Here is a 26285-nt window from a genome sequence, read left to right as displayed (position 1 = left end):
AAGCAAAGTTGCAGGGAGTGAAGAGAGAGAAAATCTGCCCTGAACACAGAAGTTTTGAACTAGACCAAAAATACTTCTAAAATCATATTTGTAGTTTTGTTGGGACGTAAACATCCTTTTTTTAAACATGCTTTTTTTAAAAACATGTTTGTATATAATCCTGCATATGGAAATTATTGTAGCTAATTTACAGAGCCAATTAACAGTTAAATTTACCCCCACATATACTAACTTAGGACCCCACAATAAATCTATTTGGTATCATGTCAGAAATTCTACTGTTGATTATTTCCAGATTAGAAGCAAAATCATCTAAACAACACTTTATCCAGTTTAGTTCTTCATAATATAAATCATTGTTACATGTGGATTGAAAGTTATCAACAACCCAAACACAGATTAGGAAAACAGTATGGAAACAACTTATTAAATTACTTGAAGCATTCTGTAAATATAACTTGGGACTCTTTGAAATGTGAATCTTTTTCTTCTTCACAAAAAACTACCTACTACCACAGAAAAGTGTATTTATTCTAACAGTAAAGGATCACTACAGAATAGCCAATGAATGGTTTCCAAACTAGGGTGTAACTGCTTTTTATTTTTTAATAGGATTACTGCAACGTTCTAGGTCAGGGCTACTCGAGCTGTGAACTCCTGGATGACAAATCCATTTTTCCAAAACTCAGCCAAGGTCCCAAACACACGAGGTCTCCCTCCTGTGGGAATTCCCTGTTTCTCAGCACTGTCCCAGGCTGTTGGAGCAGCCCCTGCCTGGCCTGACCCAGGTGCAGCCTGCACAGAACATCCAGCCAGGAAGATCTTGGCAGAAATGGGCAGCATTTAGAAGTAAAGGAAGGGTAGTCCTGGGCCACTGAAGATAACACTATTTAAAAAAGATATTCTAAGAGTTCATGTAATGAAATTTTGCTCTGAAATAAATTTATCCAAACAATATTCACATTACCTTAAGGAAAGGTACAAGATATGGCTGAGGAGATGATTTGAGTTCTGTTTGAAGACGGCCTGTAAATTCTTCCGGATCAATCTTTGCATCCTTCAGGGTGAAGAAAAAAAAAAAAGCATCAACATCTCAGTTCAGTTGTTTGGTTGCCTCTTTCCCAACTACTACACACACTTATCTCTCTAGCTAAAGAGGCTGCCACACCAAAAACTTTCAGAGCTGAAGTCCCTGAACTCCTCTCTAAGATCCTTCTCCAAGCACTAACTCAAACATGTAACATGCCACTCAAAATGCAGAGAATTCTCTTGGGGAAGCACAACTGCAGACAAAACAAGGCCCCAGAAACACTCAAGTCTCTTTTGGGACTTCACTCTCTTGCTAACACTTACATAGTGATTTCTTTTTTTAAAATTAAAAGAAAACAACAACAACAGGTTGTTGATGTAACCTTAAAAATATGAAATTTGTCAGCCTTCGTTGATGGTATTTGTCAACCAATTCTGATGGTACAATTTACCTTGGAGAATCCATATATATAAAACTATGGACTAAAACTGTAAACTATATATAAAACTACTATATATCTGAAGCATGGCCATACATAAAAAGTATGCTTATAAGTAGATATAAAATTTTCTCCTCTATGAATTTGTATGTATGCTCACAAAATACACACTTATATCAAATACATTTATTTAGTATATGAATAAATACATTTATTTATTCAAGAGAATTCTAACTTGGGTGGCATTTTATGAGATTTCTAAAGTATCATTAGTTAAAAGTTCAGGTTGTAATAAAAAAAATTAATTAGCCTTCCCGACTGCTACAGAAAAGAGAAAAACCAAACCAAAACAAGTTTCAATAAATATATTTACTATAGACGTGTGTTGGTACTTTGTTTAAAATACTGTAAGTAGTTACCTTTATTTATTTAGTCTTTTCAAGTTGGTAAAAGTTAAAACAAGTTTTCACTGGAATCATTGAATATGATTGTTGAACAGCTCACACTTGAAAATGGCCTTAGGCTTGTCTAAAATACACAGATTTCTCTGGCAATGAATTCAAAGAAATGTATAGCAACTACTTTGAAATCCAAGTTTTTCATAGACTATATTACATTTCTTTTAAGCAGCTTGAGTGTTTCCCAGCTCTGTCTGCAGCTCATTTATACAATTCACTGTTGCACTGGAGCCTGCAGCCAGTGCAGCCTTTTTCTGGCCAGAGCACTCTAACACAGCTTTGCCTCTGGAAACCCCTGTGCCACTCAGGCTCCTGTCTGTAGAACAGCTGAAAATCAGCAGCTCAGGAAAACACTGCTCCTTCAGTCCTAGCAACTCTAACCCATGTTGTGAAGGGATTGTATCTACAGTTCTTCTGTGCTTCAAAAAATTAAGAGCTTCTTGTTTCTGAGAAGAACAGGGTTTGGAGGAAAAAAAACGAATCCTCAAGGAAAAATCCCAGATTTTAGGGGGATTAGGGGGATCCCATATTTAGAATAACGAATCCTCAAGTTCAAACCAAAGTATTACTCATCAAAACAAGAGTGGCTTCAACAACTGCCTACTAAATACTTTGCTGCATTTCCCCTTCCAAAAACCAAAAGAAAGTCTGCCTTTAACAGATTTTTTAATAGCTATAGCATACAGAATATTGCATTTTCATGAAACCCAACCCATTTCATTGCAGCCAAAAGAACTGTTAAGATCAAAGCAATAGTTTTCAGCATCCATAAATAAGTTTCATAGAAAGCTGACAAAATAAATGGTAACCAAATATTTACCAACAAATCTTGAACCAGAGCTTTCACATTGCGGGACGTTTCAGGAGATGGTGAATTATGAGAAGCAAGTTTTATAAGGGTAGCTAAAAAGTTTTTACATTTTTTCACATTCTCTTGCATTTCCTGCAAAAACCAAAGAAAACAACTATTAGCTTCATGCTATTTTTCCATCACAATCAATGCGTGCTCTGATCACTACAAATAAGGAAAATGATGAAACTTTTCTAATTCAGGCCATATATGAAATATGTTTTGCTATTACTGCTCGTTACCTGAGATTTTCTTTTCTTTAGGTAACTGAACATTATACCTCACAAATAACAACAAAAAATCAATGAAAGAAATATATTTTATATTTCACAGTCTGATTTGGTACAAATAACTTTAAATATGAGAAGTAAGACAACAATTTGCTGGAGATGAATTCCCCTTTGAGATGCCCAACAGACAAGGTACAAACGTTCCCCAAGCTATCTTAATTTGTTAAATTACTGATTCAGCATGTTTTTGTACAAAACAGCTACAGCAGTAAAATCAAATTAGAAATAAGTCTTCAAACATCATCCTATCTAATCTTTTTTTTCATTAGTAGTAAAACAAGCCATTATTTTTATATGGTGTAATTGCTCCAAGAAACAGAAACATCACATTTCAGTGTAACCACAGTTCTGAGGCCCAGCAAGAGGATAGTCCAGACTGAAGGCCTGACTGCTCTGGCTGCAGGAACAGAGCTGCTCTTTCACCAGTGCCACAGACATGGCAGGTGGGGAGAGCTGACCACAAGTGTTCTTCCTCCCTCTCAGCATTTCTATCCCACGCGGCTGAAACCAGGGAAGGGTTCCTGTTTGCCAAGTATTTGTCCCATCATGGGATACATGCTTGCCTGAAGAAAAGCTCCTCCTGCTTCCAAACACACCCCAGGAGTTCCTAAAGCACTAAGAAAACAAAGTTTCCAGCATTCCCCCACTTGCCTGTGACACCACGGTGGTGCCGGGCACAGGGGAGCTGGGGATGACCAGGGGCTGTGCCGGCACCTGCGCTGCCGTGGGAGGGGGCAGCGGCAGCCGCGGCTGCCCCGGGGGCTGCCCTGACCCTGAGCCCTGGCTCTGGGCACTGCTGAGCACTGCAGGCTGCTGGGAGGATGGAGCTCCACCTGCCACCGTCGTCTTGAACAGATTGGGAGCGCTCGTCGTAGCTACTGATACCTAGTAATAGTTTATATTATAAACATGTCAATTTTCACTTTCAAAAAAATATGAAAATCATAGAATAGTTTGGGTTGGAAGGGAACTTAAAGCTCATCCAGTTCCACTACCCCAAGCTGCCCCAAGCCCCATCCCAACCTGGCCTTGGGCACTGCCAGGGATCCCAGGGCAACCACAGCTGCTCTGGGCCTGCCCACCCTCCCAGGGACACCTCCTCCATGCATCCACCCAGAATGTCCCCTCATGCCCAGAGCCCCAGCAGGCAGTGTGGCCCCAGCACGGGCAGAGTGTGTCCCCAACACGGGCAGAGTGTGCCCCCAGCAGCACGGGCAGAGTGTGCCCCCAGCAGCACGGGCAGTGTGTCCCCAGCAGCACGGGCAGAGTGTGCCCCCAGCAGTGCCCCCAGCAGCACGGGCAGTGTGTGCCCCCAGCCCTGGCAGTGTCCCCAGCACGGGCAGTGCCCCCAGCAGCACGGGCAGAGTGTGTCCCCAACACGGGCAGAGTGTGCCCCCAGCAGCACGGGCAGAGTGTGCCCCCAGCAGCACGGGCAGTGTGTGCCCCCAGCAGCACGGGCAGAGTGTGCCCCCAGCAGCACGGGCAGTGTGTGCCCCCAGCAGCAGAGGCACTGCCCCCAGCCCTGGCAGTGTCCCCAGCACGGGCAGTGCCCCCAGCAGTGCCCCCAGCAGCACGGGCAGTGTGTGCCCAGCACAGGCAGAGTGCCCCCAGCCCTGGCAGTGTCCCCAGCAGGCCCTGACCGTGGTGTGGGACAGCACAGCCCCTCCTGGCAGCGTGGCTGTGGCGCTGGCGGGCGCTGCTGTCGATGGCACCACCTTGGCTTGCACCGGGAGCCCCAGGCGGACGCTGGAGGTGCCCATGGACGTTGGCTGCTGAGAAAGGAAAAAGAACTATTTTACTTTTTTTCTCCTTAGTAACTTGATCTCCAAGGCTTTTTAATAATTATTATTATTAATACTAAGAAAAAAAAAATCAAACCTAGTAGTGTGTTTTTATATGTACATTCACAAGTACTGGAAAAATCAGCTTTCTCGTGTTCAATGACAGCTTTGCAGTACTCCTGAAAGCCATTACTCATACAGCTATATGGAAAAGATTAGAAAAAACAAATGTGACCTGCAAAAACATTGATGCATTAATTCAGTTGTAATATTTACATGTCAGTATTCATCAATATTTGAGTTTATCATTGCCAGTAACACATACTGGTCCTCTTGGTATTTATGGGCCTGCTGTAGTGCTTTTTCTTTACGGAATTAATATGGACAGAATATTTTTCTGCTTTCTAAATTTTCTTAAAATAATTTCAGATTGGATTTTATAGAAATTAACTTGCAGAGAAATGAAATCTAAGCACTGGGAGAGCCTTTGTCATAGAACACAGACTCTGTGGCCACACAGCAACTGCAATATGAAGAGCAGACAAAGGAAAATGACTGACCTACAGCCTTTCAGTCAGTAGTACATTCTATAGCTCAGAAAATTTATCTTATTTAGAAATCATATTACTTATTTTGTGATTTACTTTCATTGCAAGACTGAAATCTCTTGCCATCTTACAAAAGGACAAGATTTAGGAATTAAAAAATGTCTCCAGAGAAGTTACTTAATTCTGCAGGAAGGTAAATACCATTATAAACGAAATGCATCACACAACATGGCAATCATGACAAAATGAGAACCACACATTACTAAAAATGGAGGCCACATTGGTGTCTTATAGCTTGCATTTATTAAGATTTGCATTCACACACTTGAAAAAGACAATTTTTCTAAGTGGATAGAGTAATAAATCATGGCTGATGTTGGTTCTCACAAGATAAAACCAGTTTTCCTTGATTTAAATTTTAATTCATATGTCTCTAAAATTCGTATTTTATAAAGAACTGCTTATTTTAGATTCTTACATTGTCTATTAAACTTACATAAAATACTTCTCCAAAGAACACCTAGTGTACTCTGAAATATCTCCAAAAGGAACAGAAGCCCAGGCAGGCATTCAAAGCCCCAAGGATTCCTTACAAATCAGTCCAGCAACATCATCTACTGGATATCAATCTCCTGTACTTGGGGGGAAAAAGGAGGAACGAAAACAAATCAAATCAATCTACCTGACATCTGAACAAACCCCTTTTTTTGTTTGTAAAGCTTTCAAGATTTTTAAAATCTTGACTAGGGATGCCTTCCATCCTGAGATAGCCTAGAGACAATAAACAGCATCATTATGAAGAGGCAGAATTATCTGTTTTTTTGTAAGAAGGACCACATAAAGCTTCTCCTGTTTTAAACACCCTACACCTCTTTTCTTCATTATAAATATGACCAAGTATTTTAAAATACTGGTTGAATGAAATTATATCTACCTAATGAGTGCTGCATTTGAAATATGAATCTTGTGGATCTAATTCACTTGCTTATAATCAATTTCCAGCCTAAGAACATAGCATGCCTGTGATATCTGCCCCCTTATCAGTCTGGGCTTCCAGAAGTGAGGATTTAGGAAAAAAGCAGATAACCAGGGGCACTTCTGGCAGCTACTAGCTTCCAGGCAAGAGCTGCAGCCAGAAATCCACACATACAGAGGGAGACTGCAAGCTAGAGAATTTTTCTCAGCAAATAAATGCCCATTTTTCATCACAGGAGCATACTTGAAAATAAAACTGCACATAATTAAAATATAAATTTTCACTATTATAACGCCCAACTAAGAATGTATTCCCATGTGCCAAACCTCAGCAGCAAACTGTGAAACTTGAAAACTAAATTCACCCTTGGTTTTAAAAATCAATAGTGACAAAAGCCTTTAATAGAAAATGGCAGTAAAATCTACTAAAGTGCTGGATATGAAGAAATCCCTCACCACCAGAGAACTGCAAACAAAGCAATGCAATGGTTTATTAACATGGTTCCAAAATTCAGAAGGGTTAAAAAGGTAAGTCTGAAATGAAGGGATGAGAAACATAACAAGGAACTAGCCTGGAGAAATTCTTAAATACCATGGAAATGATCTTCAAGTGACAGCTACAAGTTGCCAGAAGACACTCAAAGGATTCCCAACATGAATGCTTTGAGAACTGATAAAAGTTATTTAGAAAGAAAAGGTGTGTTTTCTATGAAGGAAATCTGTAAACAGATCTCATGAGAAATATGTCAAAGAGAAAACAAAAAATATCAACGTTATTTTAACAAAAAATCACAACCCAGAGTGTCAAGTTCCTACTGGAAGAATCTAAAAGAATTCATGGTGTTCCTTGAGGAAAAGCTGCTGAGGTTTGGTAGGATGCTACTTAATTCTGAAATTACCTGAAGAGTTAGAAAGAAATACACTTTCAACTATAACTATTATTTTTTATAAGATAAATCAGATGTTTTTACATTCCCTAAAGAGAGGGAAGTAACACTGCAGAGCCTTTTGCCCTGTGCTCAGACACTGCCAGGCAGGAAGCCAGACCGTGAATGAGCAGTCAATGAGCTGCTGCTGCTGCTGCTGCTGCCCAGGGGGACACTGGAGGTGCACCTGCACCCAGACTGAGCTGGCTCTGTGCACACAGCCCAGGGAAAGGGAATAGGAGGATTCCAGGAGGGACAGCCTGGGAGAGGGGGTCCCAAGGGTTGTTCTGCCTGCCCAGGTAACACAGGTAAAACTCTGATTTCAGGATGCAATGAGTCACTTCCACTTAGGCTGTCAGAGCCCACTGGAATTGTTCACAGTGCAGAACAACTCTGTGTCCTGTAAATTCAGTCCTTAGACAACATCTCTACTTTCCTTCTCCCCAGAGCTCTGGGCACATGAATAGGGAGGCAAAGCTTGGGAGAGAATCCACTGTACCTGCTGTGCACAAACAAGCTTCTCTGTACTTCAAGTGAATTGCTTTTTCAAATGCAGCCTTGTGTATTCCTTGAATATGGAGAAAACAATCAAAGGAACCAAAGATTATTTGTCACTGCCAAGGCAGGACTGCACCAATTTTAGAGATTGCATTGCATATTCACAGCTTTATCAAATGAAGTCAAACTGTCAGAGGTTAGTATGCAAATCCTTGGGAGCAAAACTTGCATTTTGTACTGTAGAACCATCTACTGACCAACCCTGCAGGTACCAGCAGCACAGGCTCTGCACTACAGTTCACTTTTGACAAGTAAGTTCCATACATTTTTCATGATCATTCCTGTCAATAAACTTGGCCACTATCAACTAAAAAGAAGAAAATACCTCAATAACATTAGAACAAACATTAACAAAAAAGCCAAGTTTTTCACAATACAGATTGTGACACCTCTTTACATCTTCCAATACAGGCTTCACTGTTATGCAAAACTCAATTTTCATGAGATCTTTAAGTTATAATTAAATTTGCAAAATCTGAAATGAAATTCAATTTTATTTCTAATCATTAATCTAGAAGACATAAACTCAACAAGCCATGCTAAGATGCCATCTGAGATGCCTCAAACAATCAAGGGAACTGTTTAACAAAGAAACTGAAGTGGGATCACAGACACAGGCAGAAGCACAAGCTAAAGGTCAAATCTGGGAGCTCACATGCACTGGGCTGGCATGGCCAGGTTTAGGTGCTGGGGGAAGCTGCCAGGAGCTTCCCCTGTGTCCAGCAGAGCCAATTCCAGAGGCTCCAGGACAGACCCACCCCTGGCCAAGGCTGGGCCCCTCAGTGACAGCAGCAGCACCTCTGGGGACACTTGGGAAGGGGGAGGAAACCCCCCTGGAACTGCAGCTGGCTGAGAGCAGGGAGGATGTGTGAGAGGAGCAGCTCTGCAGAGCCCAGGGCAGGGCAGGAGGGGCAGGAGCTGCTCCAGGGGCTGGAGCTGAGGCTCCCCCGAGCCCGGGGTGCAGCCCAGGGAGAGGCAGCTGAGCCCCCCCTGCCCTGGGGAACAGCAGGGACCAGAGATCATCCCCTGCAGCCCTGGGGAACAGCAGGGACCAGAGATCATCCCCTGCAGCCCTGGGGAACAGCAGGGATCACAGATCCCCCTGCAGCCCCTGCAGGCCCCACACAGGAGCAGGGGGTGCCTGGAGGAGGCTCTGACCCCAGGAACCCCACACTGGAGCAGCTCCTGGCAGCACCTGTGGAGAGAGGAGCCCAAGCTGGAACAGCTTTGCTGGCAGGAGCTGTGAGCCCACAGGAGAGCTGGGCTGGAGCAGATCCTGAAGGACTGACTGCACCCATGGAAAGGACCAGGCTGGAGCAGCTCCTGAAGGACTGACTGCACCCATGGGAAGGACCAGGCTGGAGCAGCTCCTGAAGGACTGACTGCACCCATGGGAAGGACCAGGCTGGAGCAGCTCCTGAAGGACTGACTGCACCCATGGGAAGGACCAGGCTGGAGCAGCTCCTGAAGGATGCAGCCCATGGGAAGGGACCAGGCTGGAGCAGCTCCTGAAGGATGCAGCCCATGGGAAGCTCTCAGGCTGCAGAAGCTCAAGGAGCTCACTGTCCCCTGTGGGAGGGACCCCACACTGGAGCACAGGAAGATGTGAGGGGCCCTTGCCCTGAGGAGGAAGGAGCAGCAGAGACAACCTGGGATGAGCTGAGCACAGCCCCCGTTCCCCATCCCCCTGCACCACTCAGGGCAGAGGTGGAGAAAGCTGGGAGTAAAGTTAAACCCAGGAAGAAAGGAGGGGTGGGGAGAAGGTGTTTAAAGATTGAGGTTTTATTTCTCATTATCCAGCTCTGATTTGATTGGTAATGAATTAATTCCCCCAGTCCAGCCTGTTTTGCTGTGTCAGTAACTGGTGAGGGATCTCTATCCTGACTCCCAAGACTTTCCTTACATTTTCACTCCTCGTCCAGCTGAGGAGGGCAGGGATGGAAAGCCTCTGGTGGGCACCAGGTGTCCAGCCAGGCTCAATCACCACATAATTTTTCATAACTAACTCATACAGTCTCTCCTCCAGGCATGGCTGTAGCCTGAACTGCTATTTATCCATTAACTGTTCCCCATCAGCAAACTCTGCTTCCTGAGACTGAAACTTCTGAAGAGTTCATGAGAAGCTCCCCAAGCTGACTGACTGCCTCTCAGCTAGGAAGACTCAGCTCAGAGTCAGGAAAGACAAAAATGAAAGTCTGGTTCCAGTTCACATGAACAGCCACTTCAATGCAGAGAAATTTTTTTAATCAGATTTGATTTTTTTTCAGCCTAGTAAAAATACAGCAAAACTGACCCAAAGAATTATCCCTTTAAAAGCCTAATATTTGCACAATTACAGAAAATTACTGGAAACAGCATCTCTAACAGCAGAGGCAGAACCTTCACTGCCACCACAGTGTCACTGAGTGGAGCATCAGAACCCAAAGCAGGAGATGCTGCTCTGCTCCCCATGTGCACAGTGTCCCCTTGGGATAACAGGGCAGGAAAACACTGGCAGCAATTACACAGGACAGGCAGAGGAGTTTGGGGCCACAAAAGAAAACCCTCAGAAACCTGAAGTCCAGAACCCCTACTGCTGAAGCAAATACTCATCAAAGCACCTTCTGTGCTCAGGTGAAGTGGCTGTGCTCCTCCTACAATCACTAGGGTCCATCCAAAATATCTGGTGACTAAAAACCAGCTGATTTTTGTCACTTCAGTTGGATTCTACTCCTGCCTCTAGTTCTTAGTGCTGCCTGCAAATACAGATAATGAATGCATTGTAATCAATACTCTTCTGTATTAAATCAATGTTTATAGGAGTGCCCCACTTGAAACGTGGAGTTTGTGACCAGGAGTGGCCATGGCTGTAACTGAACACAATAAATTAACCAGCATTTCTCATTCCATATTTAAAATAGAGACAATTAGGCTCAATTTCCTACCTACAAAAGGAGGCTGGTAATCCCCTTAACTGCACTGTTGAGAAAGTTGTTACAGGGATAAGCTTCACAAAAAAACCTGCTTGGTTATTAATTCCCACTGCAGAGGGGGGCAACAAGTAAGCCTGAAGCAACCCACTACACAGAGGAAAAATGTTATCAAAATCTTCATTAATTGGGACTGTCCAGCCTACAGTAAAAATTAAAAATAACAGTAGTATGTGGTCATGCATAGGTACATGGCAGCCACTGTGACAGTGCTCAGGAACCTCCTTTAGAGCACTTGCTAATCTCTGCATGTTTAAATTTACAGCCTCACTAACATTTGAGTGATTTCTAAGTTTTAGAGCTGGGTCAATGCTACAAAAATGTAAACAGTATCATTTGTAAGTACTGAAAACCTATTGTCTGTTTAATACAGAAAAGAATCACTCATTGTGAAGGAAAAGAAAGAAATAGTTTTGTGGTTAAAGCACAGTAAGGACCACACATTTCTTACTCTCTCTCTCTGACCTGCCCTAGTACCATAAATGTGTTCTCCAGAACACTGCAAAGAAGCCCAAAAATCATCAATACAAAAGAAATAGTATGGATTAGTTTATCTGATGGCAATGGCAGTGCACCTTAGCAGCTACAAAGATTTATCTGTCTGCTTAAAATTTCTGCAAAGAGAAAAAACAAGAATTTGTTGGAAAAGCAGAAAGAAAACAAAGAAAAACAAGAGTCAATACTAATAAATAAGTAAGGAAAAAAATACCAAAGCTGCCATAAAAATATAAACAGTGCTGAAAATCCAATTATGAGTGTATGACCAGACCAATCTCAGATTTGCAAGGCTCTGATTTAGCAAGGGCAGCAGCTTGGGATCCATCAGGCAGGCTCAGAGTGCCCTCAGCACCAAGGGAAGCACAGCCTGAGCTCCACAGCAAAAGCCAGGCACAGCCAGAGCAGGGCATGCACTGCCTGGCACACCCACAAAAAACTTTATTTTCTCTCATTTTAAAAAGAGATGGCAAAGTGAAACTTAACAAAAAGTGAGTATCAAAACACATAAAACACAACAGCAGCATTCATTATATAGAATTCCAATTCAAAGAGTAGAAGTTATGCCTGAAGCAAGAAAAAAGAAAGCCAGAAAAAACTGTCATTTTCTTAAAAAAAATATATATCAGGCTGTTTAGACAATGAAAACAAAACACTAAACCATCAAACTTCACACATAACTGCCTTTTCTGATCACTGAAAATATACAAAAAAAATTAATAATGGAAAACACATTTTGAATCAAATTTGAAACAAAACCATTTGTAAACTCTGAAGCCAAATCCATTGTCAGCAGCAGTCCCATGAAAACTCCAATATACACTCTTTCACCTGCTCTGAAGCTCCAATAACAGATATTCCAAAATAAAACACTGTGGGCCAGGAAAACATTGGTCTTTCCTGTATGATATTCACTTTATATTATTAGTTTATAGCAGCACTTTAATTTTGTCACTAACATAAATGAATTCCAACTAAAATTAATTTGAAATAGCAACTTTTTTTTTGCTATTTGGTTATGAATGTAAGCTCACCTGGGTATAAAGATATTGAAAGCCGGTAAAAAAAAACACATCAAAGGCATGAAAAGCCATGAAGTGTACAAATGAAAAATGCAGATAAACAAAAGAAACACAGCAAAGGAAAACTAGATGGCAGCACCTCCCTATTTTTCACAATTTCACAAGTCTAAAATTCAAAACAAGATATGGAGGCAAAAATTTAATGTGATCTAATAACCAGTTTTAAAAGACTTCTGAATTTATTTATTATCTCTGAAGAATATAGTAGAGCAAGCAAACCCACATTGTTTGAGCTGCTCATAGTGCAAGAATCCAGAGCAGAATTCTTCTAAGATCAATTTAAGTTCCAACCAATTATGACTTGTTTCCTAAAAATCCTGTACCTTAGCTAATATTCTAAAGCTGATAAAATTTTGGCAACATTAAAAAATTATTAATATTCAACTTGAATTAATGTCAATGAAAAAGTAAATGGAAACTAAAATCACAAAGAAAAAATAGTTAAATTAAAATTATGCACAGCTAAGTCAAAAGCATCCAAATCATGTTTTTCAAAAGATGCACATTATCACTTTCACAATACAACAAACTTGCACTTTTTAATGCATCCACAGATTATTATAATACTCAGGGAAGACCAACTATTTCCATGAAAACCCTGAGATACCAATTAAAAAAAACCAGACAAGCCTCTTGTAACTGCACTGATATGAAAAATACTTTTAATATACCTGAGCATTTTGCAATTTTTCTCTAAACAAAAAAACAAACAAAACAAAACAAAACACTGGAGAAAAACTGCAGCTAAGAGTAGTTAATGCCACAGAATTGTAGATTCATTTAGGTTGGAAAAGGCCTCAAAGGTCAGTGAGTCCAACCATTAACATTCCCATTACAATCCTATGCAATCTTATAGTTTAAACTAAATTAAAACTGTTATTTGGTACAATTGCACATACTCATGTTTTTCTTGAATATTTTAAAGAAACCAGGAACACAGTAAATGGAAAAGATCATTAAAATATTGAACACATCTCTCAGTCACTGCTGCCTGCAGTGCTGTTACTGCCAGGCTCTGATTCCCTGGATGTGTTTCAGTGCTCCTCTGGGCTGAGTGTGCTGCAGACACCATCCATCCATCTGTCCATCTGGCCGGCCGTCCGTCTGTCCATCCATCCATCCATCCATCCATCCATCCATCCATCCATCCATCCATCCATCCATTATCCATCCATCCGTCCATCCTCCCTCATCCATCCATCCATTATCCATCCATCCGTCCATCCTCCCTCATCCATCCATCCATTATCCATCCATCCGTCCGGCCGTCTGTCCATCCATCCGTCCGTTATCCATCCTCCATCCATCCATCCACCCATCCTTCCTCCATCTATCCATCTGTCCATCCATTCATCCATCCTCCCATCCCTCATCCATCCATCCACCCCCATCCATCCATCCTCCCCCATCCATCCTCCCTCATCCATCCATCCATCCCTCCATCCATCCCTCCATCATCCATCCATCCATCCCTCCATCCATCCCTCCATCCATCCCTCCATCCATCCATCCATCCATCCATCCATCCATCCATCCATCCTCCCTCATCCATCCATCCATCCTCCCTCATCCATCCATCCTCCCTCATCCATCCATCCATCCTCCCACCCTCCTGGGACACATGTCCAACCCCAGCAGCTCCCAGCTCAGCCTCACACTGACCCAGCTGAGACTCTCCCTACAAGGCCTGTGCTTATCCCCACCTGCCAGTTTTCCAGAATCCCACTAAGAATGGAAACAATCAGATTTTATTCATGCTTTACACAGCAGCAATTAGGAGGAGCATAACTAAATGTCTAATCAAAGATCACCCCACCTAAGAAGAACCCAAGTCTTCCTTTCAAAATGGATTTGCCTCACTTCTCCCAAGAATCTAACACAAAAGTGTACCCAAGCTCTACATCTGCCTCTACTCCTGAAAGTTGCAAAACACAACACAAAGATGCTGTAAACAGCAGAAGTCAAACAACTTAAATAGCAAATCCAAGCAATAAAAGAATAAGAAACATCAGACTTAAGTGTGCTGGGCAACTCCATCATGTGCCTTGAGTGCCCAGCTGAAGCATTCATCATGGCAGGACTGAACCCACAGGACACAGCAGGGTGGGATCAACAGCAGTTATGGATCTCAGTCTTCCTGAACTCTGGTCTTTGGCACTTCAATCCAAACTCACCTTCTTTTAAACTTGGGAAGGGAAGAGGGGTGGCTCTATAAATTCCCCACAGGGTAAGTACTGCTGTATACAGAGATTTCCCTTCTGAACCTTCACCACCAGAACAGGCAAGGACAGAGCCACTGCCTTTAAGGAAAGCCTTTACTTCAGCCTCACACCAATTCCTCAGGACACACACTACACCTTCCTGGTGTCAGCAGCTTCCATGGCTCCCAGAGAAAGGTGGCTCCTTCCTCACACCCTGGATACCAGCCCAGCTGCTGAAGTTACAGGAATTTTCAGGGCAAATCTGGTTCATTTTCCTCCAAAATACCTGTGAGCAAATGACAGCCCTGGGTATGGAAAGAAAAATCCTACTGTAGTACCCAGGCTGCAGAAGGGGGTTAGAATCTGAACAGCTCTGTATATATTGGTCAAGTTGATCTTATTTCAGAACATTTAAAATATTGCCTTATTTTCCACTCCTTTTTTGAGAGTGGAAAAATTACACAGTTGTCAAGGGGAAAGAACCAAAGAGCTTTCAAATTTAGATGAACACTTGGGAGTTTTTCAGACACTCCTTCTTCTGGTTTTAAAAAGAGTAATTCCAAATCCATTTTATGCTCTCCAGTTAGCACTCAACACTTCTTAATGAGTTGCCAAAAGTAACAGCCAGCTTTTACAATTTCTTTGGCATTTAATATCCTGTATTTTACATCTAGTATAGCTCACAACAGACTTTCTCACCATAATAATTATTTAAAGTGTATAAGCAAATGAACACTGAAAACAATCACTTAGCTGAGTAACTTGTGACACCTGACACAGGCTAAAAATTAGGACAATCTGCAGACCAGTAACCCTAATACCCATAAAGTATGAAGGCCATGTCTTTTTCTGATACATTCTTCCTAAGATATTATTTCCTAGAATCCTTAAGGCAGACTGCAAGTTTCCCCTGTGCTGACTTTCCACATAGGTAAAAGAAGGGTAAAATGCAAACTCAGTGACTAAAATACAATGCTAAGCTCTACAAATTTAAGCATTCTGCATTTTAATCCAAATAAAACTATCTTAAAATAACTGAATAAAGCTACAGTAATTATGTTGAGCTCTATACAGTAAAATACCAGAAAATAATATCAGAAAGAAAGGTTAAAACTTCATAGCCTGGCATGTTCATCCATCTCATAGAACACTCTGCAGGATTCAGGCAATTAATGTTTATATTCTGTCTGTCTTGAGCTAATGGCACCAGAATTTTCCTGTGTTTCAGTCACAGTGGACACCACTGACTCTTGAACACTGATGCTCTATACACATAAAAACCTAGCACATTATTTTTGATTAACTTTAAACTTCTTCTGGAAATTTTAATTCACTGAATTCAGCTTTCTGACAACCAGAAAGAAATCCTCAAAAAAATCAGCTTAATTAAAAATTCCCTGAAAAAATTATTTTTCAGTACACACAATTTCCTTTATTTTAGAACTTGATCCCTGAATCAACTAATTATAATGACTACTCAAACAAATAACTGACATTTCTAAAACCTTAGCATAATATTTATCACTGAACATTTCATCTGGAAAACCAGTGAACAGTCTCTGGTTTTAAACCATCCACCTAATCAAATAAAAGTCTCATGTCTAGTTCCAATTAGATATATCTTTAGAATTTATATCTTTACAATCTTGTTTTAAGAGGCTGTCAACCACAATTTTTAAAGAACTCTCTAAGGTCAAACATACATAAAACACAAGACTGAAGATCAAGTGCAGAGTCAAGGAAATTCAATGTAAATTTCCCAAGGGTAATATTAATTATTTCTTAACCCTGTTAATTACAACAAATACAGAAATGATGCAGTACAGTTTGGGCAGCTACCACTAAGATTTTCAAAGGAGCTGAATCTTGACAAGCTACAATATCAATTTCCTAATCCCCCTACACTAAAATAATCCAACTTTTGCCTCTTCAAGATATTGATCATTGCTAAGGCCTTGCTGGCTTCCTGTGTCCTGAGCAGTGCAAAGAACACCTACAGTGCAGTGGGTGTTCATCCATCTGGGCAGAACCCTGCCCAAAACAAACACAACTTTCCAATACCTGAACAGATCCCAGCTGACTCTACAAACACCTGAACATGCACTGTCCTCACGGGTTTATTTTTATAGAAATTCATCAAGTAGGATTACACCACTTCTGCAACATTAACTGCCTCATACAAGTAGAGAATAGCTGCCTGAGATCAACATGATCTCCCCTTGCTGTGCAATGTACACATCTCGAGGCTGACTTTGGGACCCAAAGCCCAGAGTGAGCCCAGAGCCAAGCAGGGATCTACATTTCTGCACACTTCCTTCTATGTGCAGTAAAGATTATTCCTCAGAAATCTCCAAACTACAAACAATTTGTTAATATTGATCTACATTTCTGCACGCTTCCTTCTATGTGCAGTAAAGATTATTCCTCAGAAATCTCCAAACTACAAACAATTTGTTAATATTGATCTACATTTCTGCACACTTCCTTCTATGTGCAGTAAAGATCATTCCTCAGAAATCTTCAAACTACAAACAATTTGTTAATATCTGTTATGAATGCTTCCGTGTTGAATTTTAATTCACTATTAATTAATACTGGCCACATAAAAACTAACAGTACACAAGAAAAATAGCTAAAATTAACAGACTTAGATCCCATTCTTGGTACAGTCCCACCACACACCTGTTCTGCATTTACTCTATGCACTTGTCTCAGGAGCCATTGCTCCAACATCTGCTTGTAGGAATTACCAAAGAAGTGACTGCACTTCTTTGTTGGGAAAGTAAGAAAGTAAAAAACTGTTCAAAGAAAGTCCCAACAACCAAAGGCAGATGTACAAATTCAGGAATTGGCTGCAATTTTGTTGTCATCAACCTAGTAAAAAAAATAAATCTGTCAACAAACACAGGCTTATCTCTGTGTTTATTTTTCCTGGAATACATTTCTCTTTGAAGGTTTCTACAAGTCTTATTCTTCCAGATACCACAAAATTTAACATTACATTGCTGCCTGTTCTGCAAAGAGTTCTTTAACAAATTTCATCCAATACTGCACTTGCCTCTCTGTTGAGAGCATAAAGTTTTTCCAAGTGTTTCCAGGCTTTCATTTATGTCTTTCTTCACCCTGAGCTATAGTCTTCATAGGAACACTCACTTCTAAAACTTACATTCTAGTTGGCTACTCTGTGGTTTACAGATTGCCTCGTGTTTCTATTTTCAGTTTTCCAAATTTATTCCAGCTTACTTCTTGTCTGAAGTGTTTATTATTGTTTTTGAATTAAACTTAAAAATCTTTTAGACTATAAATACAGTTACAGTGTGATACAAAAAGCATATAAAGGGAAAGTAATGAAATGATAAATATTGGGAAATACCTGCTGAACTTATTTCAAGCAACTTCTACAACAACTAAAAAGTTGTAAAGGCACCTTTTTCATCTTTCCACACAGACTTACTTAACTCTTCTGCAAACACAGACCTTAGGCAAAACTGCCTTAAACTCTGCCTCTTATTGCTATGGCACAGCAGCCCTGCACTAAGATCCAAAGATGTTTGCCTCCAGATTTTAGTAAAGTAGCTCAGTTCTAGCCCTAAATGGCCCCAGGGTAAATTGCCTCTCTACAAACTTTTAAACCAATGCAGCCTTCAAAGAAATTAAAAAAAAAAAGGCAAAAAAGCCCACACCAAAAAAAAAAGCCAAAACCAAACCAAAAAACACAAGACCACCCCACATCAACCCTAGAAAATAAATTAGCTCCAAGTTCAAATCAACACATTCCACTGATGAGTTTGAGATAGGAAAGCAATCTATCCTATCAATCCCGAGAAAAAGGGAAATGTACTCAAAACACAGGAAAAACTTTCAGTGTAGATCAGGCCCAGAAGCAAATTAGAAGAATCAAATATTTCTTTTGAATAAAGTATATTTAAAAAGTTATTTTAAATGTATTGCAAATCCTTGGATAGAATGTGATTGGCTTTCTCTTTTCTAATGTCCAGTGAAATTAGCTATCCTGGGATCCAGCATGCTGGGATATCACAGTGCCTCTGATTCAGAGCAGCAAGGGACATTTATTAAACCATGATACACAGTCCAGACTAAGACTGAGCTCTGCAGCCTCCAATCATCTCTCAGCCTGAACAGAGCTTTAGGAGACTCTCTAAAGCAGATTTTTTCCTTAAATTAAAAAAAAAAAAATCCTAGGCCTCCTAAAATAAACTGCATTTGAATAAGTATTTCCTGTTTTCACAACAAAAAGGGGAGGAAAGCACAGTTGCAGCAACGTATGAGGTAATAATGTGTAAGACATAATGCACCAAAGGTAAATCAAGGCAGACATACCTGAGCTGTTGACAGGCGAAAAACAGGGCCAGTTGTGGGCACAGAAAGCCTGGGTGACATGTTGGCAGGACCCTGTCCCTGTGTCTGCACCTGGGCCTGCATCTGAGCCTGGGCCAGGGCCTGCTGGGGCACCATCACGAGCTGCCCGGCGTCCGTGCGCACCAGGACCATCCCTGGGGGGAAAGGAACAGTCACTGCACAGCAGCCAGAGCAGGAGAGCACAGAGTGCACAGCAAAGGGCACCTATGGCACTGCACAGCTTGCCCTGTGGCACTGCACAGCTTGCCCTGTGGCACTGCACAGCTTGCCCTGTGGCACTGCACAGCTTGCCCTGCAGCGCATCATTTGGGATTCTCATGTAACACCTGATTGTATTTCAAAGAAGAAAGAAAGGGAGCCCCCACTAGCAGACCCAATTCAGTTTGGAATTGAAACAACTGCAGTTTGTGGAAAGCAGTGATGAAAAAAGCAGCCACTGGAGTGTTTGGGGGACAGGGATTTCTAGCAGTCTAGTCAGGGTCAGGAGAACAAAATTAGAAATAAATACTCTTTAAAAGTAAACTTGAAGGACAAGGCAGCTGCTGGGAACACAACTGAGTACATGCAGACCAGGGACCAAGACTTTCTACAAGTCTTATTCTTCCAGATACCACAAATAATGTTAAAATTTGTAGAAAGTCTAGAAAAGACTTGTAGAAAGACCTGAGAGCTTTACTAAACAACAGCCTAGGGGACATGCAAATATTGCCCAGACACATTTCTGAGTATACAACATCTGAGATTTACTTAACACTGAGCATTAGCAGATTAATCCCTTTGGTACCTACCCAGCATCACCACTTTGGGAGGCACTCGCTACCTGTGGCTTAAACACCAACAGCAAACACTGCTAGGCCCAGAGAGCCAACACAACTCCTCAGCACACAACCACACAGGGCAGAAAACTCAGAAAATTGCCAAGTGTTTTCTAACACTTTCTGGAAGTAAAGGATAATTTTTTTCAGATTCTTTTCTTGTAAAACACCTCACAAATAGAGGCCTGCTACACAACAGAGCCATTGCCATCAAGCTGTGCCCAAAGTTTTGGAGGCAGCAGGTCAGAAAAAGGGAGACAATGGCTAAGGTGGTCCACGCATCCTGGAGTTTCACACATTCAAGGTCACTGCAAAGCATGTAATGTTCTTCTCATAGTTCCCTCAGAACTAAGAAGCAGTTCTCCAGACGGACTATTCAAAAGAACTTCCAAGTTAGTTCCAGAATACATTTTAATAATTTAACCTACATAGGATACAACAGGTCATATAAACAGAAAATCATCTTGTCTGCAACTACTAGAGAATCAAAAACTAAAAACATATGAAGTCACTTTCAGTCTGCTGATAACAGGGTCAGTAGACACTGTTCCTACAACCTACCTCTATGTGCAAATTGCTTCATGTACTTTTTTAACTTTTCAAAGGAAAATGAAGAAGGTAAAATCTTATATCCAATTCTAAAGGTAACAGCTTACATCCAATTTAATTGTTAACTTCCCAGTTAAAACACCTTGCTAAAGGGACACAGTTTGTACAATACCCTGAGGATAAAGAAATTCAAACACTCTTATAACAGATTTCAGAACCCTACAGCAAGAAAATCTTTCAGTCTGACATGGAAAAACCAAATCCCAGTTGTGGGATGAACACATGAGAGAACTGCAGCACACATAATAGCCCTCACTCACAGAGTTGGGTGCTGCCAGCCAACCTTTCCTGCTACAAACACAAACAGAAGGCAAATTTCTGCCACTATAAACTAAAAACTCATGGAAATCAAGTTTAATGTAACAGGCATACAGAGCTACAGCAAGGACCACATCCAAAAGCCATAATAATAACTCTCTTTCAAAGCCAAGAGTAATTTAAACAGAAAGTTGAAAGAAACTCATTAAAAACTCATCTAAAAGGTAACTTTTAAGGTCCATTAGCCATTTAAGCACCAAGCTTCACAGTTTATAGTTGCAGAAAATCCTGCAAGCAGCTGATGTATTTGGTATATGCCATTCCTAAACCATCTGGACACCTGAATATGCCAACTGGCCAAACGGGTTATCACTTCTGTGATCATGACTGTGAACCTTAGAGAAAAATCCTCATAGGATAATGCCTACCACACATTAAAAAATACATGTTCTATTTGCATTACACAGATTCACAGGTGTGTTCTTAATTTACCTTCCCATTTTCTAAACCTAATTCTGAATAAAGAAAAACTGAGTGGAAATGACAAACGAATTGAAACACGTGCCACACAGTCTCAATCAAATTTGCAGACAGAATTACTACTATAAATGAATAAATGCTCATGTGTTAACATTATATTTTAATTCGGTTTGGAGGACTACAAATTCCTGTTACTGAGCAGCTGGTGCAAGTTAGAAGCCAGTTAAATGATGAGATTAATTTTACCTTCCTGTCAGTCACATAAAGATGAAATGCACAACTTAGGAGCATTATCTGTTAAAATAACCTGTTCTCAAAAACTGATTCTAAATTTCTGTTTTATATAGAAGTTTGCTATATGGGAGTTTCAGATTAATGATAAATGATCCACAAGTTAAAAACTCAAAAGTAACATTGTATTTTTGAATAATTTTCTTTTAGAACATACTATCTTCATGTTTATGCAAATGTAATGGATTTCCAACTATCTTGTAATAAAACAAATTGGAATTCAAACTTTCTAGTGTATTATTTCCTTAACAATTCTTAAATCCTGCATCAGACTGTTTCCAAGGCTAAGTTTTCCCTCTTCTGTTTGAAAGTAACAGATCAAAGTATTGACACAATGAACTTCAGAAACTGTGTGCAAAGTTACAATGCACAGTTATCATTGCATGGAGCAATCTTCAACAGATTAACAAAGGGAGGCAAAGGCTAAGGGCACACAGTCTGGACAGCAGCTTATCTGTTTCAAGTTAGTTGGGTCTTCACAAAACCACCAAGATTTGTACGTTTGGAGCAGCAGATTCTGGAGGATTTTTCATAAACTAGGGCCAAATACACAACTACTGAAAATCCATTCAGAGGCAAACAACTACATCATAACATTGCTGCTCTACTTAGCTAATAAATATCAAATATTTCAAGAAATAAGTTGGAAGAACTCAGTTATTTCAGACTACATCAATAAATCCACATCTTATTATGCTATTTATATTAACAGGAAAAAAAAAAGAACCAGCTTAAATGCTAAATCAGCTCCTAAATCAAGAAGACATGAAGATACCCAAGTTTTTGCAATATGAAAATCTAAGTAGGGGACCACAGTACCCTTCACATGAAACAATATATAGGTTAAGAGTAGGAATCGTGAGGATGAAGGGATGCTGGCTTGGTCAGCTAGCAACCTTGCTGAACTTAAATTTTTAGTAATTCAAGTTATAAAACTTAGAGGAGTACAAAGAGGACATGATTGCTTCAGAGTTGGAAATAAAATCTGGTGATGTGAAGACTACCCTCACACAACAATGACATTATCACAGTTAGTGAAATTATAAATTTTAGATTACGCACATTTAACACCTGGTCCAGAGCAGAAACCGTTCCTTCTATCAGAAAAACTTTTCAGGACTATCAAGTGTAAAGCAGAAGTCCTTTAAAACACATATAAAGTTATCCTAAGCGTCCACTCCAGCTCTTTATCTGCTGTCCAACCGCACCATCACAGGGTAACTCACCGTGACCGCCGCTCTCCCCAGGACAAAACCAGTAACTCACCCGACAGCAGCTGCAATTACCCTGCATTAGCCATACCAGTTACACCCTAATTAGCGGCAGCCGCTTCATCAGACGGTGCCCTCAGACAGGTGCCTCTTCTTGGGTTTCCAGCACGCCGAGCAGCGGGGCCATGACAGCTTTGGGGGAAAGGAGAGCCCTCGGCCAGGAGCAGAAGGTGAGAGCGAGCGGCGGGGAGCGCAGCGCGGCACTTACCGGGCGGGATGGTGAAGCCGGGCGGCAGCTGGATGGTGGTCTGCGGCGGGGGCCGCACGATCAGCTGCGGGGCCATGATCCGGGGGGCAGCGCCCAGCGCGGGCCGCGGCGACACGGCCTGGGGGGCGGCGGGCAGGGCAGCGCCCGCCTTGGCGGTGACCGCGGGCTTGGGCGCGGCGGGGGCCGCTGGGGCCGGCGGGGCCGAGCCCGGGGCCGGCGGTGCGGGCGCGGGGCTGGCGGAGGCGCCGAGCGCGGTGACCGCGGGCAGCGCGCCGGGCGCGGGCTGGGGCTGCGCGGCGGCGGCCCCGCCGTGCCCGCTGACGGGCGGCACCGCGGCCGGCCGGGCCCCCGCGCCCTCCCCGTTGGGCGCCGCCTGGCCGGGGCGCGGCGTGGGGGCAGCGGCGGCGCCCTCGGCCGCTCCCGGCGCTCCGCCGCTACCCGCGGCCCCGGGCGCGCCGTCGGCGGCGGGCGGGCTGGGGCCGGGGCCGGGGCTCCCCGCGTCCCGCGCGGCGGCGGCTGCAGCGGCCACATGGTTGTTGACAGGCTGGGCAGGGGCGGCGGGCTGCGGCGGGGCGGGAGCGGCGGGGCTGCCGCCGCCGGGAGCCGCTCCATGTGATTGCTGCACACTACTACTGTTTACACTCGCTCCCCTCCCCGCCGCCGCTGCCGCCGCCGCCGGGGGAGACGGGGCCGGGAGAGGCCCCTGAGCGGGGGCTCGGCTCCCCGCGCTGCCGGGGCGCCCCGCCGCCTCCCCTGCCCCGGGCGCGGGAGGGGGCGCGGGGCGGCCGTGCTGCTGCCGGCCGGGGCTGCTGCCCCCCGCCAGGCTCCCCTGCTGCGGCTGCTGGGACGGGGCGGAGGTCCTGGGCGGGGGCGGCTCGGCGGGGCCGCGGCCGCCGGCCAGCTGCGATTCCAAGGATCCCACCAGGTCGCTGAGCGCCTTCTCGTCCACCTCCTCGGAGAAGAGCAGCATCTCCTCCAGTGGGTCCGACGCGCCCGCCGCCATCTTGCGCTGAGCTGGGAGCCGGCGGCGCTCTGCGCATGCGCGGGGCTCTGCCGCGCGCGGGGCACCATGGGAGGGGCCGCCGCCTCCGCCCCGCCCCGGGGCGGGACCGGGACCGCCCGAGCGGGAGCGCGCCCAGAACGGGCACCGCGACCGGGTCCGGGACAGCCCGGGCGGGAGCGCGCCCAGAACCGGGACCGCCCGAGCGTCCCAGCGGGTGCGGCCGCCCAGGGAGAGGGCGGCGATGCCCCTGGGGAAGCCGCGGGTGCAGGGAGGTGCCGCTGGGACGGACGCGGGATGTGCAGCACCCTCCCCGGGCCCGGTGTCCGCAGAGGCGGCGGCGGCCGGCGGGCCCGTCCCGTCCCGCCGGGAGAATCGAGCGAACCGCCCCGGCTGGCCCAAAGCGGGGAGAGCTGTCCCAAAGCCGGGATGTGCAGCGGGCAGAGCTGTCCCAAAGCGGGCAGAGCTGTCCCAAAGTCGAAGGCACGCACAGCTCACGGTGTCACTGCTCCGCTCTGCAGTTACCGAGATCCACAGCTGCTGCCCCAGCCAAGACCAGGATGGCTGCAGTGATACAATTAATTTCCTAACGGGGACGCTGTTTCAGAAGATTTGGAAAACAAAAATAAGGCTCTTGCATCGCTAGAGCAGCTGCCCTGGCGTGCTGCTCCCTTGGCATCCTCGCGGAAATTCAAGGTAGTTAATTTTGCTGTTAACGCTTTTGTTATCGCACTCCTTTGTGCCCTTTTCCCAGCAGCGCTTCCTCACACACTCTGAAATAACTTAAGAGAAAGACAGTGGTCCTAAATCATCGGGTGTCGCAGACATCTTTTATGAAAAATCCTTTCCTTAGGATTTTTCCTCCTGAGAAGCTGAGAGGCCTCAGGAAAAAAATGTAACCAATGTATCTGCTGCTGTGGAGTGCAACAGGTGCATCTGGGATTGGCCCATGTTGGTTGTTTCTAATTAATGGCCAACCACAGTCAGCTGGCTCGGACTCTCTGTCCGAGACAAAAGCTTTTGTTATCATTCCTTATTCTATTGTTAGCCAGCCTTCTGATGAAATGCTTTCTACTATTCTTTTAGTATAGTTTTAATATAATATATATCATAAAATAATAAATCAATCTTCTGAAACATGGAGTCAAATCTCGTCTCTTCCCTCAACCTAAGACCCTGTGAACACCGTCACAATCGGGTTTTTAGCTAATGACAGTGTCTTCGAGAGGACCCTGCGAATAAAAACATTTTCCCGTATGAATGACACACAAGAGGTAACCATGGATTTGTGACCCTGGCAGCAGCTTGGGTTCCTGATCTGTCTGTGCCAGCCTGCAAACTGGGATGTACTGGAGCTGCTGCTCTGCTCTGAAGTGGTGAATCATTCCTCATGTTGTCATCTCTCAGGGGTTTCCAAAAAACTGCAAAAGGTGTCTCAGTGGATAGGACATTGCACATGCTCTGCTGGGAAGGAGCGGGGCTGGCTCAGCTCCTCTCCAGTCCTGGCTCCATGTGCTCCGTCCTACCGTGTGTGACTCACTGGGCTCCCCCTGCTCCTGGCTGCTCTGTCTCCTCTCAAAGGAGGTTACGTTTGTATTCAGGGTAGTTCTTCCTGATTGTCCTTTAGGAGCAAGTTCATGATGCATCAAAAGAAACCACCTTGAAAATGCATTAAATATAGGTTGTACCAGTTTAATTAGGATAAGTTTAAATGTCTCCTGAAATTAAACCAGTGCATATTTCTCCAAGAAAATAGCCAGTGAAAATACTGAAGCTCCAAAGGCGTGGCAGGGATATGAGCAGGAGCTGGTGCAGGGCATGAATAGGAAAGTACAGCAGTGTTTATGAAAAGCAGCATTAAATGTACACAAGAGATCTATACATCAAAACCTTGCTTAGAAAATGAGCATTGCTTTAGTGGAGTGCTACAGCTAAATTAAATTTGGATTTTTAACAAATGCTTCTACCTGGAAGTTTAATTAAAACATGGTAGATATTACGATTCAATTTGCTATTGTGCAAATATAAAGAATAATTATTTGGGTTGGAAAAAATAGAAATCTATCCAATATTATTTTGAGTCACAGACTTTATTGATTTTATCAGAGAAAATTCCATGCAGTCCTCACTTAGTTGCTCCTAATCTTCATTTGCATGCAACCATCCCCAGAGTTTTCATAAGAGAATGGAAAACTAGACATATGATTCTGCAATTAGCCCTGATTATGAAACAAATTTTAGTGCCCATTTTTATAATACTGTGGCATTAAACTGGTTATTTCCATAAAAACCACCCTGGAAAAAACTCAATTGCTTTGTAACTTTAGAAGCTAAAAGTTATCTCCTGACTGGACAGAGAAAATGGCAAGTA

General features: G+C 43.3%; 1 protein-coding gene across 1 annotated transcript in view; it reads right to left on the bottom strand.

Moving 5' to 3' along the window:
- Positions 1–23917, bottom strand: part of LOC118691407 (transcription initiation factor TFIID subunit 4-like) — a 107083-nt gene extending 83166 nt beyond the window's left edge. The window contains exons 1-6 of the mRNA XM_054516181.1: positions 22915–23917; positions 18944–19116; positions 4708–4839; positions 3719–3952; positions 2748–2870; positions 968–1057 (exon numbers count right to left, since the gene is read on the bottom strand). Of these exons, the coding sequence (XP_054372156.1) occupies positions 968–1057; positions 2748–2870; positions 3719–3952; positions 4708–4839; positions 18944–19116; positions 22915–23917 (1755 nt within the window). The remainder of the gene's footprint in view (positions 1–967; positions 1058–2747; positions 2871–3718; positions 3953–4707; positions 4840–18943; positions 19117–22914) is intronic.
- Positions 23918–26285: the final 2368 nt, after the last annotated feature.

This window comes from Molothrus ater, chromosome 12 (assembly GCF_012460135.2).
Source record: "Molothrus ater isolate BHLD 08-10-18 breed brown headed cowbird chromosome 12, BPBGC_Mater_1.1, whole genome shotgun sequence".
Lineage (NCBI taxonomy): Eukaryota > Metazoa > Chordata > Aves > Passeriformes > Icteridae > Molothrus > Molothrus ater.
The sequence above is the reverse complement of the archived record's forward strand: the minus strand, read 5'-3'. Positions and strand labels throughout refer to the sequence as shown.